Genomic DNA, 15,108 nt, shown 5'->3' with positions numbered 1-15,108 from the left:
GACCCAGCAACACTGGAGGAAGAAGATGCCTAGCTTCTGGTTTGATCACTTGGCATTTGTTGCTGGAATTCCTTCCCAGGGGGGAGACTAAGGCACTTACCCCTCTTCCTAAGACCCCAACAACAGAATAGGTTAGGGATTACTTACTAGAGCCGGGGTGTTCCCCCTCAAAGGCCACATGGGCAAGTCTTAACCTAGCAGGGATGACTCTCCCACAGAGGCATAAATATCCCTCCTATATATACATACACTCACCCCTTGCCCAGGCCACATGCAATTAGGGTAAAGTTACATATGAGTGGTAGAAAGTGCTGGATACCCAGGTGAAGTTCTTCTGATCCTTGCACCTCTCTGGGGGGCTCCACAGTCAACAAGCCCAGCTGGGTGATCTTTTGCAAGTAGGGAAGTGAACTCTCATAGATAGCAGTTGTCTGGCTCTGAGGAGAATCACAGCAGCCTCGCCCCTGCTTCCTCTAGCCCTCACATTCCTTCTTCAAGGGTCCCTGAGCCTGGGGCTGTGCTCTTGTGCCCGTTGATCATTTTTCTGGAACACAGGTGTTGGCAAGTCTTGACAAAAACAGGAACAGGAGACTATCCGAATGAGTGTGGACTGCAGTAAACTAGGGTAGTAAACTCGTGGGCAGGCACCTCACCAGTCAAGAGCACTGACTCTCCACTGGAGCCTATGACTTTCCTAGCCACAGGCTGTGTTCCCTGCGCCAGATGTGAACTTCCTCCTGCGACCCCGGAGTCCAATCAGAGAGCTGGTTCTGCCCACAACCATTGTGCACTTATACACTTGCCTGGCGCTTCACCATGAAGCTCGAGGGACCCACAGTCGAGCAGGACCTCAAGGCTTAATTTCCCCCCCGGCATCCTCAGTAGATACTTCTGGCCCTACAGGAGCTAGCTCTCAGGGAGGGGATACTTCCAGCCCAGCCCTAGCTTTATTTCCAGTCGGGCAGGCTCTTCAGCAATAGGGTCTTGTCATTAAGTTCCAGAAGGCAATCAGCAGCTGTGGCAAAGCCTTTGTTTTAGGGGCCTCAAGGGCCTCTGTGGGAGGTAACCCACTCTTAACACTGGGGTTCCCAATTAACCTACGACTCTTGGGAGCATCTGGTTTGACCTTTCCTGTGCTCTTTAGCATTCCCAGGTACAGGTGATTGCAAACCTTTCCCAGTCACCTTGGTGGGAATCACTGTGCCTTACCCAGCCATACAGTTCCCACCAAAAATTACACAGCAACAACCTGGCCTTTGCACCCCCACGGCGGCTTCAGGTACATTCCTATGTCTCTTCAGTGAATTGTATTACGTCTGTGTAACAAACCCTTTACACAGAGGATCGACAGAGCAATGATGTAAAGTCCTGAATCAGCATGTCAAAATAAGTGTGGAGATAACTCTTGGTGATGTCATTCTGTCCCCACAAGTATTTACTTTTGTGTTGTCAGTTCCAAGAGTCAACACTGGCCCAACTGTGAATAGACAAACCAGGGCTGAAGATAATTAGTTATCTGACTGGTGCAAGGCCCTGGTTTGGTTCCCAGCACCATGAGATAAACACGAAGTAAATGCCAGGTAACATCACATATAGACACCTCCACACTAGGTCGCAGGTAGGTCCAGCATGTAGCAAGAAGAATAGCAGGAATAGCAAGCGATGCTCAAACCTCTTGGCAGAGTTGGGGGTGTGGCTCTGCAGAATGCCTCATGCTAGAGGCCGAGTTTGTCTTCCATACTGAAAAGGGGGGAAAAGTCAGAAATAGAAGCCAAAAGGAATTCCACCTTAGGCTTGAGCTGGCAAGTCACACTAAAGCCTGGAGGAGCTAGGATGAGTGGCACACGTGCAGAGACAGGGTGTGAGCCCAAGTGTAATTTTGCACCGGGTGGGGAGAATCAGGTACAGTATGTTCTCCACAGCTGTTTGTAGGGATGGGTCGAATAAAATGGGGAAGATTCAGGAAGGAGCTGAGCAGCAAACACCAAGCTGCCTATCCAACCTGCAATTCAAGTTGGGAGGGGTGGGCTTCCTCAGTAGCTTGGGCATTTCCTGAAGAGAAAGCCATATCCGGAATCATAGGCAAGGGGTAGAGGCTCCCAGTACTCCATGTTGGAGCCAGGCAGTGCCAGGACAGTCAAGCAGCGGGGGAAGAATGGTGTACTATACTTAACCACCCTGCCTGGTTCAGGAAAAATGCCTCTGTAATGGCTAAAACCAAGGCCACCTTGCCAAATTCAGGGGTCAAAAACTAGAGGGAATAGCCCAGAACTGCCTGGGGCACAGAAGCCTGCTTTCTTCCCTAGTGTTTACTGAAACAACTGCTTGGGGAGGGTTGCACATGACGGCAGCTTAAGCAGCGTTCCTGATGGGCTTCTGAGGAGAGAGGGTCTCTAACGTGTGTGTGTGTGTGTGTGTGTGTGTGTGTGTGTGTGTGTGTGTGGTGGGGGGAGTTCATTTTATGACATACAAACGGAGGTCAGAGCAAACCTCCGAGTGTCGGTTCTCTCCCTTCATATGTATGCTCTAGGATTGAACTCAGGTCATTTGCCAGCCTGATTCACAACTCTAAGAACAAGAACTTAAGTAGAGTAGTATGCCCTATCCAGGCAGGTGAGCATCTCCCCACAGCTCTGATCACCTATCAAGGTGGCTTCCCACCTGTCAAAGGGAACTCAAGAGACAGACAAGGTTCAAGACAGATATACCATTTATTTTGGAAACGTCTTCCTTATTTACATTTGTTGCATTCTAAAATCAAAGGTTGTATGTTTCTTTGCAACTCTCAACCCCGCTTAGAAGTATGAACACAAAGTTCTCTCAGGATCCCAGAGGCTGCAAGAGTAACTCTGTTTTCTGTTTGTTTTTGAGACAGCATCTCACTGTGTAGTTCTGGCTGTCCTGGAACTCACTATGTAAACCAGGCTGGCCTTGAACTCACAAAGATCTATCTGCCTCTGCCTCCCAAATTCTAGGAGTAAAGGTGTACACCACTATGCCACCAAGGCAACCCTTGAATCCCAAAGGGTTAAGAGTGTAGTATCAACTGGCCCAGAATCCCCTATACAGAGCAAACTGCTCTTCCATACCTGGCTGCCGAAGCTGCCTGGATCCCCGGCAAAGGGAAACCCAGAAAAATACTTGCCAGGAGTGCCCGTCTCCTGGAGAGCTCTGCACCAGTCCCCCCTCGCCCATGGCCTTAGTGGCCAGCAGCCCCAGCAGTCACACTGAAGTACTCTTGTAGCTTGAGCAGGGCCCGGAACCGATGAGAAATGGTGTTCTTCTCAGCCTTTGGCATCTCTGCATACCTAAGAGGCAAAGAGAAGCAGCTCAGAAAACAGGGAACCCAGATTGTCAGGAGGATGGGCACCCCACTGCCACCCTGGAGACCAAAGCCCAATGATTCTGTTGCGGGGGTGGTGGTTCCCTGTAGGTAGAAAACATATCCAGAACCTGTGTACAGGCAAGGGGCAGACAGGCCCCTGGTATTCCGTGTTTGAGCCCCAAAATGACCTTCTACCCTGAGAACCAGGAAAGCAGGCAATGGGCCGCCAGCTCCTCAGCCTATTCTACCAGACACTGTTAAATTCCTGTGTAAGACAGAAGCCCAGTCATGGAGAGAAGCTGGGGGCAAGAATGAGGTGGGTGTTTGACAGGAAGCCTGACAGATCGACAGCACTGTGGGCTGGAGAACCAGGCAGCTGGCAGGAACCAATTTTGTCTGCGGGAGGACACTACTAGAGGTGAGAGGTCACACCCTGCCTTTAGGCTTCAGAACTAGCTCAGTCCCTGAAATCTTACAGTCCCTTCTGACCAGTACAGTCATCAGGTATACAGATATGTACATAGTCAAAACACCTATTAACATAAAATAAACAAACAGAATAAAAGTAAACTCAGTTCTTCATTTAACTAAATTCCAAGTGCTCCATGACAGCCCAAGCGGAGAGCACATCAGAGCACACTCCTGACACCCAAAGACGGGCTGACCAGGGCTGCTTGAGACCCTATGAAGTACCAGGCAGGGGAGCTACAGTCTGGAGAGCCTGCTCTAGTAATGGCAATGTAAAATAAGTATAAATAAGAAGGTGATGCTAATGTGAAGTGCTGAGGACACATACTACTGTGTAGGTTCCATATATCTGACAGCTACAAAAGTATGCATTTTTCTAGTCTAGATGGAGCTAATGTCATTCCACAAAACCACAAGATTTATGCATCTTAGTAGGCAGGGCCAGAGGATGGGAGCCACCTGGCATAATGGCCAAGTAAGCTGGGATCACAACCTAGGATATCTATGTTGCCCCACCATGGAGTAGGCCACCTAGATTCCTTGCATCCATCCCAGCAGAACTGGCTTCAGCTGGAACAGAGCCTGCCTTACCCTTATCTGCATGACTGCACATGGGCAGGGTGCCCACCCAAGCCCATGCACCAGGGAAAAAATCTGGGTTCCTTACGTTTGTTCATATCCATCAGGCTGGAAGCAGGGATCCCAGCCAAAGTCCCGGGAGCCTCGTGGCATCACGATCTGGCCCTGCAATAGGGAGGACAGGTGTGTAACGGCCACGTGTGTAGCTGGAGATGTACTGGACCAGAGTGAGTTTGTTCTGACTACACCTGAATTACTCAAAAACTCCCCACTTCCCTTTAAATTTCTTAGGCACCTGGATAAGGGTAGAGCAGTAGCTGGGTGTGATGGGGCAAGTCTGTAATGGTAGCACTGAGGAGGCTGAAGCAGGAGGAATGCTGAGGTACCAGGCCAGTCAGATCCTGTCTTGAAATAAAAAATTGGGAGGCCCGACAGCCTCCAAAACAACACAGAGAAACCCTGTCTCGTAAAAACCCAAAAAAAAAAAAAAAAAACCCAAAAAAAAAAAAAAAAGGGAGGCTAGGGAGATGACTCAGTTGGTGATTCTCTTGTCTTTTAATATCGTGAGGACCTGAGTTCAACTCCCAAAACCCACATTGAAACAACAACAAAAACACTTAAATAAGCCAATTATAGTGGTATAGCTCCTGTAACCCCAGGGAAGGGGAAACAAACTCGCCTATTTAGCAAGCTTCAGGTCAGTGGAAACTCTTTCAAAAAACAAGATGGGCCAGGTATGGTGGTGCACACCTTTAATCCCAGCACTTGGGAATCAGAGGCAGACAGATCTTTGTGAGTTCGAGGCCAGTTTGCTCCACAGAGTGAGTCCAGGACAACCAGGGCTAAACAAACAAACAAACCCTGTCTTCTTTTTTTGGGGGGGAGGGGCGGTCGAGGCAGGGTTTCTCTGTGGCTTTGGATCGCCCTGGAACTAGCTCTTGTAGATCAGGCTGTTCCCTAACCTACAGAGATCCGCCTGCCTCTGCCTCCCGAGTGTTGGGATTAAAGCATGAGCCACCTCCGCCCGGTGACAAACCCTGTCTTGAGAAACCAAAAAACCAAGATGGACTTAGGAGGCAGAGGCAGGTGGCTCTCTGTGAGTTCAAGGTTAGCTTTGGCTTTGAGAACAGTTACCTTTTGTTTATACACCTGCATCTTGCCAGGACCTACTCTGACAAGATCTGAGTATATAAGGCTAGGGGTCAAATAGGTTTGGGGACTGACATTTTTCTAACTGTAGTGTCCAGGTTTGTCTCACAGCAAGCATAGTGTCCCAAAGCACCTGCTAACTCTAGCCTCTTCTTGTTTTGTTCCTGCAGCAGATCGCAGTGGGTACGCACCGAGGTCTGGCCCCTGAACAGGAGCACGGGCTGGCTTGGGTCTCCAGTGCTGAGAGCAAATGTGCAAAGTGCATAGGCTGATTTGTCCTCAAAGCCGGCCAGGAGCTGATGGAGACCTGCAGGCAGATTTAGTGAGGTCAGTGAACCCAGGTTGTCCAGTCCCCACCCTCACTCCAGAAGGCCAAGGCTGTGGAAGAATTCTCCAAACTGGACTATGTTGGGGTGAGAGGTTTCAAGGGTGCATTCTAGTCCTCAAGAGGGAGCTGAAGTCTCTCTTCAGGCTCTGGCACAAACTAAAGCAAGGTTCTTTATTGAGATGAAAGTCGCATGTAGTCCAGCTTGGCCTAGAACTCACTTTGTAACCCAGGCTGTACTGGAGCATAAGATCCTTCTGCCTCCAACCAGTGAATGCTGGGATTACAGGTATTCATTACCACACTTGGTTTATGTGGCACTAGGGACTGAATCCAGAACTTTATGTATGCTAAGCAAGCGTTCTGAATACTGGGATACATTTCCAGCCTTTGTTGCTGTTGAGACGAACATCTCAGGTATCTAGGCCATTCTTTAACTTACTGTATAGCTGATGAACTTCTGATCCTCTGCTTACAGCTCTCAGGGTTACAGGCTTAGACTTCCATGCCTAGCTGTTTTTGTTTCTAAAACAGAATCTGCTCCATAGCCCAGGCTGAACTCCAGAGTCTCCCTCATGCTGGGCCACAGGCATGTGCCTCCCATGCATGGCTGACACAGATTGCTCCAAAAAGTCAAACGGGGTTTGGTTTTAAGGACTTATTTATTTTTTCATATGTAAGTGTTTTGGCCACATACATGTGCACTAGTGCCCACTGAAGCCAGAAGATGCCAGATCCTCTGGAATTAAGTTATGGACAGTTATAAGCAGCCTTGTAGGTGCTGGGAATCAAACCTGGGTGCTCTACAAGAGCAACACTTAACAGCAGAGCCATCTCTCCAATCCATTCTGTTTTCTTGACAGGCTCTTATGTGTGGGCCAGGCTGGTCTTGAACTCTGGATCCTCCTACCTCAGCCTCCTAACTGTGACTAAAGTGCTTAAAAACAACAACAAAAAACATATAAAGAGGGTCAGGTGGCGGCAGCACACACCTTTAATCCCAGCACTTGGGAGGCAGAGGCAAATCAATCTGAGTTCAAGGCAAGCCTGGTCTACAGATCTAGTTCCAGGACAGCAAAGACTACACAGAAAAATGCTGTCTCAAAAAAACAAACAAACCCAAAAACCTAAAGAGGGAACACTTTGGCATTCACTCCTGAGTGAAAAGATAGATTCTTGGACCTAGAAGAGGTAGCTCCCTCTCTGAAGACCAGGCTAGGCCATGGCTGAAGCCAAGAACTACAAAGTCATTAAGGTCAAGTCCCTTGATAAATCAACTATAAGCCCCCTGTCCCTTAAATTCAAGGCTTTTATCGCCTGTTCCCAACTCTCCACCTCAGTGCTTTCTGGAGTCACTAGTGTGCAAACAGAGAGAGAGTAGAGGGTGATGGCAGGGTCTAAAGCACAGATCACTAACGGGGACTCCCAGACTCAACCCAAAGACCAATGGGACTACTCCCAGACTCAACCCAAAGACCAATGGGACTACTCCCAGACTCAACCCAAAGACCAATGGGAAGAAACAATAGGGATACAAACCTTCGGGCTTTAGCTTCTCTAGGAACCATTTTCTGCAAAAGAAAGAGAGTCAGTACCAAGGGCAAGAGCAGACTAATCTTCCTAACACCTACTCTGGACTACACCCCCTAGGGATTGGAGCTTCCAAAGGCAAGAGGAGTGAAAAAGAATGTCTCAAGTCAAACTAAGAAAATAATTCAAAGCCTGAAAGTATAGCTCAGCAGCAGAGGAACAGAGAAGAGAAGGAAGGGCAGGGGACTAAAGGGAGATTGAGGAGAGGCAGAAGGAAAGGGAGGAGAAAGAGAGAAACCTGAGTCAAAAAAAAAAAAAAAAAAAAAAAAAAAGGGCCGGGCGAGGCTCAGTATACCAAGGAGGTGAGAGCCTCAGTCCTGACTAGGGAAACACTCAGGCCGAAGCAGGTGAGACAGAGTGCCTTATCACCTTGGAAATGAGCAGATGCCACTTTTCAATCTCACAGAACGACATTCTCATAATCAAAGAAAATTGTGTCTCTCTGGTTGCTTGGTGAAGGATCTCATGTAGTTTAAGCTGGCCTAGAACTTCCTATGTAGCCAAGAAGTTTTGATCCTTCTGCCTCTAACTTGCAAGTGCTGGAACTTTATGCATGCACTACCATGCCTGCTCACCTGGTGTACACACACACACAAGCAGGAGCTGAACTCTGGGCTTTATTGGACAACAAAGGCAAGCACTCTAAAAAGGCACTACACCTTCACCCACCTGCGGGCCGGGTGCTGGCAGAAGAGGTCAGGCTACTTGGAAGGGTAGCTACAGATGTTGTGAGATGCCATGTGGATGATGGGAATTGAACCCAGGTCTTCTTCAAGAGCAGCCAGTGCTCTTAATAGCTAAGCCTTATTGCTCTAACCCCTCTTTTTAAAGATTTGTTTATGTGTGTGTGTATACATATCTATGTGAATGGAACCTAAATTCTTAAGGGTCGAGTCTTCTCTCCAGCCCCTATATTCTCTGAGACAGAGTCTCATTGTACAGCTCTAGCTGGCTTGGAACTCACTATGTGGACCAGGATGGCCTCAAACTCACTGAGAACTGCCTATCTCTGCCTCCTAGTGCTGGGATTAAAGATGTGCACCACTAAACCCAGCTCTTCCTTTTGTTTTTAAGATTTATGTTATTTTTAATTATTTGTGTGTGCACATGTATGGTTCGGTGTGTGTATATGAATGCAGGTACCCACAAAGGCTGGAGGCATCAGATTCCATGAAGCTGAAGTTATAGGCAGTTATAAGCTGCCTGATTTAGGTGCTGAGAACCAAATCTGGGTCCAGCGGAAAAGCAGCAAGCACTCTTAACTACTGAGCCATTTCTCCATTCCTGTCCTTGACAGACTTGCTCGGTGTTGATGCTAAGATAACATCAGGTAGCTAACCATTTTACTCTTCTGGTAGTTTTGTGGATGGGGCCCTGCAGAGGTAGAGGTGTAGTAGGGTACTCACATGTAGGGGCCAGGGAGTCCCCCGAGGGCATTAAAGCACAGACAGGTATCCTCCACCAGTACAGGACCCTGTACCTGTAACAAAGACATACAACCCTGAGATTTCTATCGGCGGTAGGCTTCATCCAACCATAAGTATGCTCAGCTGGGGCCTAGACCACAGCTAGATGAAGGGGAGTCACAGGTTCATTAAGTGCCATAAAATTTTGTCTTCAGCTTAGAAATGTGGACATCGAGAGCAATGACAAGTCTTGCTCAACACAGCAATGAATTGCTGGAAATCAGCTAGGAAGCCCGATTCTATAATGCACTCCTTCCCAGCTCTGCAAACTGTGAGTATGGGTGTGTGGGGGTGAATATGTGCAGGGACATGTATGACTGGAATGTATGGAACTAACAATCAGAAAGGTGAGAGTTGGAACTGAAGAGACAGTGTCCCAACAAACTATCTTATTCTCTGCCTGTTTCCACAAGGCACAGGCCCAGGAGCCCACAAGACTGAATGGGGGACCACAATGGTTAAGTACCTGGCGAGCTGCCTCTTTGCACTTCTGTATGGAAATTTCATCAGGCTCTCCCTGGTACTCAGGCACTTATTAGGGAAAAAGACACACAGATGTACAGAGTCAGGACACAGGGTGACAGGTAAATCAAACCACTTTTAGAAATGAAACAAAACAGAAACATACGGTCAATTTTCTGTGCCACCAAAGTGCACGGAAACTTATCTCCTAGAATCTGAATGACCTGTTCCAAAATGAAAGAACATTTGTCACACCATTTGCTAACAATTCCCCACTAGTTCCCTATGCTTATCACCATTAGTCCCCTAACGCTTATCAAACTGGGCCCATAGGCCTCACCCCAACTCTCAGAGACCCACTAAATGAGCATCCTTTCTCCCACCAACTCCTGGTTTTGTTTTTTACCTCACCCACCCTTCCATCTAGAATGTTGTTCCCTTCTGTGCTCTAAAAGGCATTCACCCTAGCCCAGGAATTCTCTCAAGGGTCAGAGAGAATAACCTTACAAAGAAAACTGCTCTGCATTTCCCCTAAGCCCGAGTTTACATTCACCTTTTCAATTCAGGGTAACAAGCCAGGTTGCAGTGGTTCCCATGACTGCCCTTTCTTCTGTTTCCCGGTGCAGCCCTGGCTGGCGTGGGCAATTTCATCTCTTGATCACTCAAGCCCCACCCCAACTCAGTACTATAGGATTACAGGCACATGTCATAGCTTCCCAGTACTTTTAACCCTATCAAAATCAGGGTCTGCAGAGGTGTAAGCCACTGCACACAAACATTGTTGAAAATTATACCTCAATATAGTTTATTTCCTTCAGATTTTTGTGATATTAGGGATTGAATTCAGGACCTCATACAAGCTAGGCACATGCTTTATCACTGAGTTTATTTCCTTCAGACTTCTGTGGTATTAGGGATTGAACTCAGGACCTCATACAAGCTAAGCACATGCTTTATCACTGAGCTATCCACCTCCCTTCAACTCACACACACTTTTTTTTTTTTGGTTTTTCAAGACAGGGTTATTCTGTAGCTTTGGAGCCTGTCCGGGAACTTGCTTTGTAGACCAGGCTGGCCTAGAATTTACAGCGATCCATCTACCTCTGCCTTCCCAGTTCTAGGTTTAAAGGCGTGCGCCACCACTGCCGGGCTCACACACACTCACTTTTTATGAGACAGGGTCTCACTATGTAACTCAAAGTACTCCCATCTCAGAGTTCAGAATGCTGCAATTAAAAGCATGTACCTCCATGTCCTCCTCTTTTTGTATATTAGAGTATTATTTCTATTGTGATAGAAGATTTGTGTGTTCAAGGCAAGGCTATACAGCAAGAACCTATCTTGGAAAGAAAGAGGGGGATGGGGCCATCAAAATGGCTCAGCAGATAAAAGCATTTATTGCTTGCACAAGCCCGACAGCCTGAGCTTGTCAATCAAAAAAAAAAAAAAGGAACCAACTTCTGAAAGTTATTCTGACGTCATGTCCTTCCCCCAACACATACTCATAATTTTTTTTTTTTTTTTTTTTTTTTTTTTTGGTTTTTCGAGACAGGGTTTCTCTGTGGCTTTGGAGGCTGTCCTGGAACTCGCTTGGTAGTCCAGGCTGGCCTCGAACTCACAGAGATCCGCCTGCCTCTGCCTCCCGAGTGCTGGGATTAAAGGTGTGCGCACCAACGCCCGGCCATACTCATAATTTAAAACACACACACATGTTTGATATATGTATATATACATACACATTTTTTTAAGCCAGGCAGTGGTGGCCTTTAATCCCAGCACTCGGGAGGCAGAGGCAGGCAGATCTCTGTGAGTTCAAGGCCAGCCTGGTCTATAGAGTGAGTTCCAGGACAGGCTCCAAAGATACACAGACAAACCCTGTCTTGAAAAACAAAACAAAATTACATATATAATATTTAAGGGCAGGGAGGTGGAAAGAAACTTTTTCTTTCTGAATATCCAGTTGAGAGAGAGAGTATTGCTCACACATATAATTCCACAATCCTATCCCTAGAAAGGTTAAAGGAAGACCACAGCTTAAGGCTAACTCAGCTGCGGAGTAAATTCCTATTTCAAAAACTAGGGAGGAGCTAAAGAGAAGGCTCAGTAGTTAAGAGGACCAGTTACTCCTGCAGAGGACCCCTATTTGGTTCCTAACACCCACAGGGTGGCTCACAACCATCTGTAACTCCAGTCTCAGGAGACCCAATGCCTTCTCCTGGTTTCCATAGGCACTGCATGCATGTGGTACACAGACACATGCAAACTCATAAGCATAAAACTAATAACTTTTTAAAATGGGGATGGTGTGCTGTAGTGATGGTTCAGTTGGTAAGAATACTTGCAGCACAATGAGGACCTGAGTTCTGGTCCCCTGCACTACATAAAACTCTGGGCTAGCCATGCTACCTGTAACCTCAGTGCTGGATGACTGCTTGAGCTTGCCACCCCACCAAACGAACAGCACAGGGCAGGTTCAGTGGGAGATTCCATCTCAAGAGAAGAAGAAAAACAAGCACCGGCCTCCTCTGGTCTCAATCTGCACACCTCACATACAACATCCACACAACAAGTACAGGCACTTAGGTTTCATTGTTATGCCAACAGCCTACCAAAAAGATGTGAAGAGGGGCTGGGAAAAGTTCATCGAGTAAAGTGCTTGCTGCAGAAGCCTAAGGCCCTGAGTTCAGGCTCACAGCATCCAGATAAACGAGTCAGCTATGGTGGTGTAATGCCAGCACTAGGAGGCAGTCACAGGCAGATTTCAGGGGCTGGCTAGTCAGCCTGTCTAGCTAAAACAGTAAGTTCCAGGTTCAGTGAGAGAAACTGCCCCCAAAACAAGGTGGACAGGGGCTGCAGAGATGGCTCAGCAACTAAGAGCTCTTGTCGGTCTTGCAAAGAACCCAGGTGGTGGCTAACGATCATCTGTAATTCTAGTTACAGAGGATCCAACGCCTTCTGACCTCTGTAGATACTCCATGCCCACAGTGCACAGACATATACGTAAAATAAATTTCTTTTTTCTTTTTGATTTATTTATTTATTATGTATACAGTGTTCTGTCTGCATGTATGTCCACAGGCCAGAAGAGGGCATCAGATCTCATGGTGGTGAGCCACCATGTGGTTGCTGGGATTGAACTCAGGACCTCTGAAAGGGCAGTCAGTGCTCATAACCTCTGAGCCATCTAGCTCTAAAATTTTTTCTAAAAAAAAAGTGGAGAAGCAATTTAGAAAGACATCCTGACATCCATGTCTGCCCTTCATGTACTCCCACACAGGCAAGCACATATGCATAAAACACACCCATAAATAAATGCTTTAGAGATATAAAGTGGTACAGCACTTGCTTCGTATGCATGAAGCCTGACACAAAGCAAAAACAAAATTAAAAAATAAACCAAAAAGACAGACTCCCTCTCCTGCTGTAGGTCAAGCTCAAGTCCTATTCTCCAAAGAGCCTCCTAAGAACACCAGACCCTTACTTTACCGCCCTTCCTTTCTGTTGATGACAAGGTGGAGGTACTGGTGGGGACTTGCACACACATAAGCAAGTGTTCCACTTGATACACTCTCCACTAGCCTTGGGCCCTTTAATGTGGCAAGGCCATATGCTCAGTCAGAGGACTGGGGTCTGGCAGTCACCATTCTGCTTTACTCCACTCAGATGGCAGCACCTGTCTCCTTGACTGGCCTGGCCTTAGGATCCCAAACCTTTAATCAGGATGGCTTTAGCTCTTTCGAAGACCATCCTGTCCTGTACATAAATGCCACTAGTCCCTGTTTTCAAACGAGGAAGGGTCCTCCTGCTGTATCAATTGTTCAGCCTCAGATATATACAGTGGATGTCAGCCTGTTTGCCCATACATGACCCTACCTTTTGAGCAATGCTGACTGAAGAGCACACTCAACTAGGGCCAGAGGTGACATCTGCCAGAAGCTTTGCTATCTCCTCTCACAAATGGGGAAAAAATAAGAAAGACTAACTGGGCTAAGAATGAGCATCCAGGGCCGGGCGGTGGTGGTGGTGGTGGTGGTGGTGGTGGTGGTGGTGGTGGTGGTGGTGGTGGTGGTGGTGCACGCCTTTAATCCCAGCACTTGGGAGGCAGAGGCAGGTGAATTTCTGTGTGAGTTCAAGGCCTGCCTGGTTTATATAGGGAGTTCTAGGACAGCAAGGGCTATGTATGTGCATATCAAGACCCTCTCTCAAAAACAAAGCAAAACAAACAAACAAACAAAAGCCCTGAAATTATGTGAACTATCCTCACTTCACAAACAATCCTACCACATACAAGGGAGGAAGAAACCCTGCACAAGGAAATCCAATCTGGATGGACCTGCTGAGTTTCCCCAGTCTGTTAGCACTGGGTCATACCCTCTCTGATCACATCCTATCGTAATGCTTCATCAAAACGAGGTAGGAAAACAGCTTCTCGGGCTAGGAGTGTAGTTCAGAAGTAGGACAGTGACAGCAATTCTGTAAGTCCTGGGTTAGATCCAAGGCTCTAAGAAAACGAAAGTCTTTGGGTCGTCATTCTAAAGCTGAGCACGCACAGCTTAGACAAACTTGTCGAGTTTTTTTCTTTTGTCACTCAGTTTTCTTATACTGTGGTCAGCCATGAGTCTTATGAGGTATTACACATTTAGATACAGAAAATGTCTAAGGGTAGATGGACCACAGTGGACTGTGAACTACTGAGTCTGGATCAACCCCCCACACTTTCTGTTTGTCATCACTTTTGAGGTGGAGAGGTGTCAAAACTTAGGGCTTAGGGGCTGATCTTTGTCACAGATGCCGCTGCTCCAGCCTCATGGTCTGCTGACTTTACTCATCCCAAAGCTGCTGTGAGGGCATGCCCGTAGATCCAGAATTTGGGAGGCAGGAGGGTCAAGAGAACAAGATCAATCCTGGCTACAGAGTTGGGTCAGGCTAGCCCGGGCTACACGATCTCAAATACGAGAAAAAAAAAAAAAACAACCTTAAATAGGCTCAGAGGTTAAGAACACTGGCTGTTCTTCCAGAAGTCCTGAGTTCAATTCCCAGCAATCACATGGTGGCTCACAACGATCTATAGTGAGATCTGGTGCCCTCTTACGGCATTCTGGCATACAGGTAGGAAGAACACTGTATACATAGTAAATAATTAAGTCCTAAAGGAAAAAAAAAACCTTAAATCCTCTGGATCTTCAAGGCGCCTACTCCACAAAGATCTCTTCCCCAAGCCCAGCCCTTCCACACAGGCGCTACTAAACCACGTTCCAACTCCGGGTGTTCCTCGCCCCCTCTCCCGTGCTTCCTTGCTAAGGCAAGTCCTGAAGTCTTATCTCCACCCGCCTTCTAGAGAGTCCCCGCACCCCACGACACCTCCTCCAGCTTCTTTGCGTTTCCCGTCACAAACACGATCTTCTTTCCCGCCAAAGACGCGGCCATTGTAAGGGCTGGTTACCGCCGAGAATGCCCGGGACAGTAGACACTCCCGGCTGGAAGCGGAAGTAGCTAGACTTCCGGCCCTACCTGAAACCTAAAGCTGTCCCTCAGGCTGCGGCGGCCTGCTACCGCGAGGTGGCAGCCGCGGCAGGAGTTTCCTGCAGCAAGTGCTGGGCGGGGCGCTAGGGGCGCGCAGCGGGCAGGAGAGGTCATGCAGCGCCGGGATCCTCTGCTCCTCCCACGCTGGGCTTGGACGAGGAGGGAGCCTAGAAGCCGCGCCGTGACCGGCTGCAGCCCTGTGTCCTGGGCGGTGTGCGCCC

General features: G+C 47.8%; 1 protein-coding gene across 2 annotated transcripts; it reads right to left on the bottom strand.

Moving 5' to 3' along the window:
- Positions 1-2,692: 2,692 nt before the first annotated feature.
- Itpa (inosine triphosphatase) lies at positions 2,693-14,881 on the bottom strand. Of its 2 annotated transcripts, none has more exons than XM_013112262.3 (8): positions 14,726-14,881; positions 9,531-9,588; positions 9,369-9,433; positions 8,843-8,916; positions 7,386-7,417; positions 5,655-5,828; positions 4,461-4,537; positions 2,693-3,308 (listed from the first exon to the last, which is right to left on the bottom strand). In XM_013112262.3, the coding sequence occupies exons 1-7, from the start codon at positions 14,789-14,791 to the stop codon at positions 4,476-4,478; spliced, it is 531 nt and encodes a 176-aa protein (XP_012967716.1). In that variant the 5' UTR covers positions 14,792-14,881; the 3' UTR covers positions 2,693-3,308; positions 4,461-4,475. The 2 variants fall into 2 exon arrangements, with proteins under 2 accessions (XP_012967716.1, XP_005068539.1); XM_005068482.4 differs by having other exon boundaries at positions 5,713-5,828.
- Positions 14,882-15,108: the final 227 nt, after the last annotated feature.

The sequence above is a fragment of the Mesocricetus auratus genome, unplaced genomic scaffold (assembly GCF_017639785.1).
Source record: "Mesocricetus auratus isolate SY011 unplaced genomic scaffold, BCM_Maur_2.0 Super-Scaffold_100004, whole genome shotgun sequence".
Classification (NCBI taxonomy): domain Eukaryota; kingdom Metazoa; phylum Chordata; class Mammalia; order Rodentia; family Cricetidae; genus Mesocricetus; species Mesocricetus auratus.
Note: the sequence above shows the minus strand (reverse complement) of the source record. Positions and strands in the feature narration are given on the sequence as shown.

What these genes read in the sequence shown, in the direction of transcription:
- Itpa (XM_005068482.4), bottom strand. Translation starts at nt 14,791, where the DNA reads ATGGCCGCGTCTTTGGCGGGAAAGAAGATCGTGTTTGTGACGGGAAAC. An exon ending in GGACTCCCTGGCCCCTACAT is followed by an intron (nt 7,418 to 8,842) that starts GTGAGTACCCTA and finishes TTTCTTTTGCAG; the next exon opens with AAAATGGTTCCTAGAGAAGC. An exon ending in TGTTCAGGGGCCAGACCTCG is followed by an intron (nt 4,538 to 5,712) that starts GTGCGTACCCAC and finishes TCCCTATTGCAG; the next exon opens with GGCCAGATCGTGATGCCACG.